General features: G+C 44.1%; 1 protein-coding gene across 1 annotated transcript; it reads left to right on the forward strand.

Moving 5' to 3' along the window:
- Nucleotides 1–588: 588 nt before the first annotated feature.
- Nucleotides 589–1,426, forward strand: LOC104953901 (homeobox-containing protein 1-like). Its single transcript, XM_010780936.1, has 2 exons — nucleotides 589–1,098; nucleotides 1,330–1,426. Exons 1-2 carry the CDS (start codon nucleotides 785–787, stop codon nucleotides 1,424–1,426), a joined length of 411 nt encoding a protein of 136 aa, XP_010779238.1. The 5' UTR covers nucleotides 589–784.
- The last annotated feature ends 1,162 nt before the right edge of the window (nucleotides 1,427–2,588 follow it).

Genomic DNA, 2,588 nt, shown 5'->3' on the forward strand with positions numbered 1-2,588 from the left:
GAGTTTTATGAGAGAAAATATATTTCTCTGTGCTCAAAAATGTTCAAGTGTGCGCTCAATCGCATTTTCTAGGCTCAACATGTTTCATTGCGTGCTCCGGATAGGAGCCCTGCCAACAGCACAGTGGAAACTGCTTTCTGCTATTTCTGTCCAGACGGAGCCCAGCCCAACGCACGCACGCACGCACGCATCACCGCTGCAGAGATAGTGATGTCCCGCTCATCCTGGTCTGATAACCCGCCCTGTTGCTGGGCGACCCAGTTAGGACTGGTTCACAATGTGTGTGCCAGATGAGGTTATGATACTGAGGCATACGGTTAGCAAGAACGTGGCGTATTTAATTACCGTAATTTTCGGACTATAAGCCGCGCCTTTTTCCCTATTTTTCAACGCTGCGGTTTATATAACGGTGCGGCTAATCTATGGATTTTTACAGCTAACGGCCAACACCTTTAACTCTATGGGCTCTATGGCCGGTCCGCGGACCCCCACCTTTAAGCGGCGGGTTCCAGCAGGAAAAGCTGGAGGCCGGAAAAGAGGGAGACAGGTAGCGAGTAAAAGTGGAACCGAGAGTGGTATGCCGCTGCTGCGGCTTATATTCAGGTGCGCTTTATAGTCCGAAAATTGCGGTAGTTTTACTGCAAATTAAACCTTTTGTGATTCTTTTCTCTTTCTGCTGTGGTCGTGATTTGGGACGAGGCAGCGCGGTCTTTGTCAGCACTATCCACTCCAGTTTATAATCAGAAAGTAATGTATTGTAAGATTTGCAAAAGTGCTTTCTCACATGCATTTTCTTAAAAGGATGTGCTGCAGTTCATCTGTAAAAACCGCCAATTCACTCATTATTATTCCCAGACTTCAAGTGGCAAAAACACACCACAGACTTCATGTTCCTGGGGCTGATTGTGGCGGAACTCTCAGTTGTAACACAACCCCCCCCACAGGTGCCACTCTGAACATGCGGCCTGCTCCCTTACCTCTGGAGGATATGGAGTGGAGGCAGACCCCACCCCCCATCAGCACAGCCCCTGGAACCTTCCGCCTGCGCAGAGGTAGCCGCTTCACCTGGAGGAAAGAGTGCCTGGCCGTGATGGAGAGGTGAGCGCAGGAAGAAGTATATGAAAGATTACATTCATAACTTCTCCTTATTTCCACATGGAGTTGAGGAAATATTGCAACCTGTGCAAGGAAACGTCTAGACAACCAGCGTGTGACTCTTCATACTCTCAGCTTTGGCGAGCTTCTACAGCATACATAAATCCAGTTTGTTGACATCGTCCTTGTGTCAGGAAATTAATTGAATCAGTGCTTCTCTTTGTCTATTTATAGCTACTTCAACGACAACCAGTACCCGGATGAGGCCAAACGGGAGGAGATAGCAAACGCCTGCAATGCTGTTATTCAGAAGCCAGGTAAAGCTCCATAACAGCTGTGTGAATAGTTTATTAGTCTTTTCTTTCAGTGATGCAAATTAGTCGCTTTTCGGCGCCTCCCGCTTTTTTAACGCTGATTTGGGTGACTTGTGTAATTCGTGGAGAACCGAAGAGTTTTCGTTTTTGGGGGGGGGTCCGTCAGTCCGTCCGTCCGTCCGTCCGACTTATACGGACAACTTCTCACTTCAAAAAGAAGAAATCTAGATCGCAAAATAATTAAACAAGCGAGTGCCTGTTTTTCCTGGCCAAGGACAGGTTCCTTGAACACAACACGAGCGTAACGTGTCTTCACGTGGTTATGTCTCGTCTGAAAGGAGTAACGGAGCGCATCGGAACGCCGCTCCAGCTCTTCAAAATTGCAGTACCCATAAGGAGCCGTACGCAGTGTTTGCGTGGCTGTGTCTTTAGTTGTAAGCACAGTGGCGATCTGTTGTTATTAGCATCTGGTTAGCTAGCTATGCTAACGAATTTAAAGAGCTTTTCTACAACCAGGTGGAAGAGAGCTCTCTCCTGAGAGGCTCAAATAACCTCAGCTCAGTGAGGTTAAGGCACACCTTGATATGATCATTATAGTTATTAATGAGACATTAGAGACTAAATTATTAACAGGTATAAAATATTATATGACAGTAACAAAAAAGTTGTTAAAAATAACAAGAATAGAGTTTGAAAGGGGAGTGATTTGTAAAATATCCAAAAAGAAAAATCTGCTTACAGTTCTGTTTCATATGGGTGTTGAGAGATGTATCCATAGATCTCCTCATGTTGCTCTCAAAGTGCACCAGATTGATGCTTTTAACTTCAATCATTAAAAAAAAAATGTTCCCGGGGGAGCATGCCCCCGGACCCCACTAGAGGAGGTTAGGCCCCCCCCACTTAAATCATGTTCACATGGATAGAATACTAAATACATTTGCACACATCTTGTGTGCCTGTCACGATAAATAATTTTGTTGGACGATTAATGTTCCTGGAAATTATTGCGATAAACGATAATATTGTCGGCACCATTGTAAGACCATTTTAGACCACTGACATAATGATAATATATCATAATAATTCTAGTACATCCTTTCAAACAGAACTTTTTATTGAACATTCAACATTGCAAATGAAATGTGAAATAATATTAAAATATATAAATGATATATAATA

Source organism: Notothenia coriiceps, unplaced genomic scaffold (genome assembly GCF_000735185.1).
Source record: "Notothenia coriiceps isolate Sejong01 unplaced genomic scaffold, NC01 NC01_scaffold00022251, whole genome shotgun sequence".
Classification (NCBI taxonomy): Eukaryota; Metazoa; Chordata; class Actinopteri; order Perciformes; family Nototheniidae; genus Notothenia; species Notothenia coriiceps.

Bases quoted from the DNA above. Each gene is read 5' to 3' on its own strand.
- LOC104953901 (XM_010780936.1), top strand. From the start codon at position 785: ATGCATTTTCTTAAAAGGATGTGCTGCAGTTCATCTGTAAAAACCGCC. The intron at 1,099-1,329 runs GTGAGCGCAGGA...GTCTATTTATAG, and splicing joins TGCCTGGCCGTGATGGAGAG to CTACTTCAACGACAACCAGT.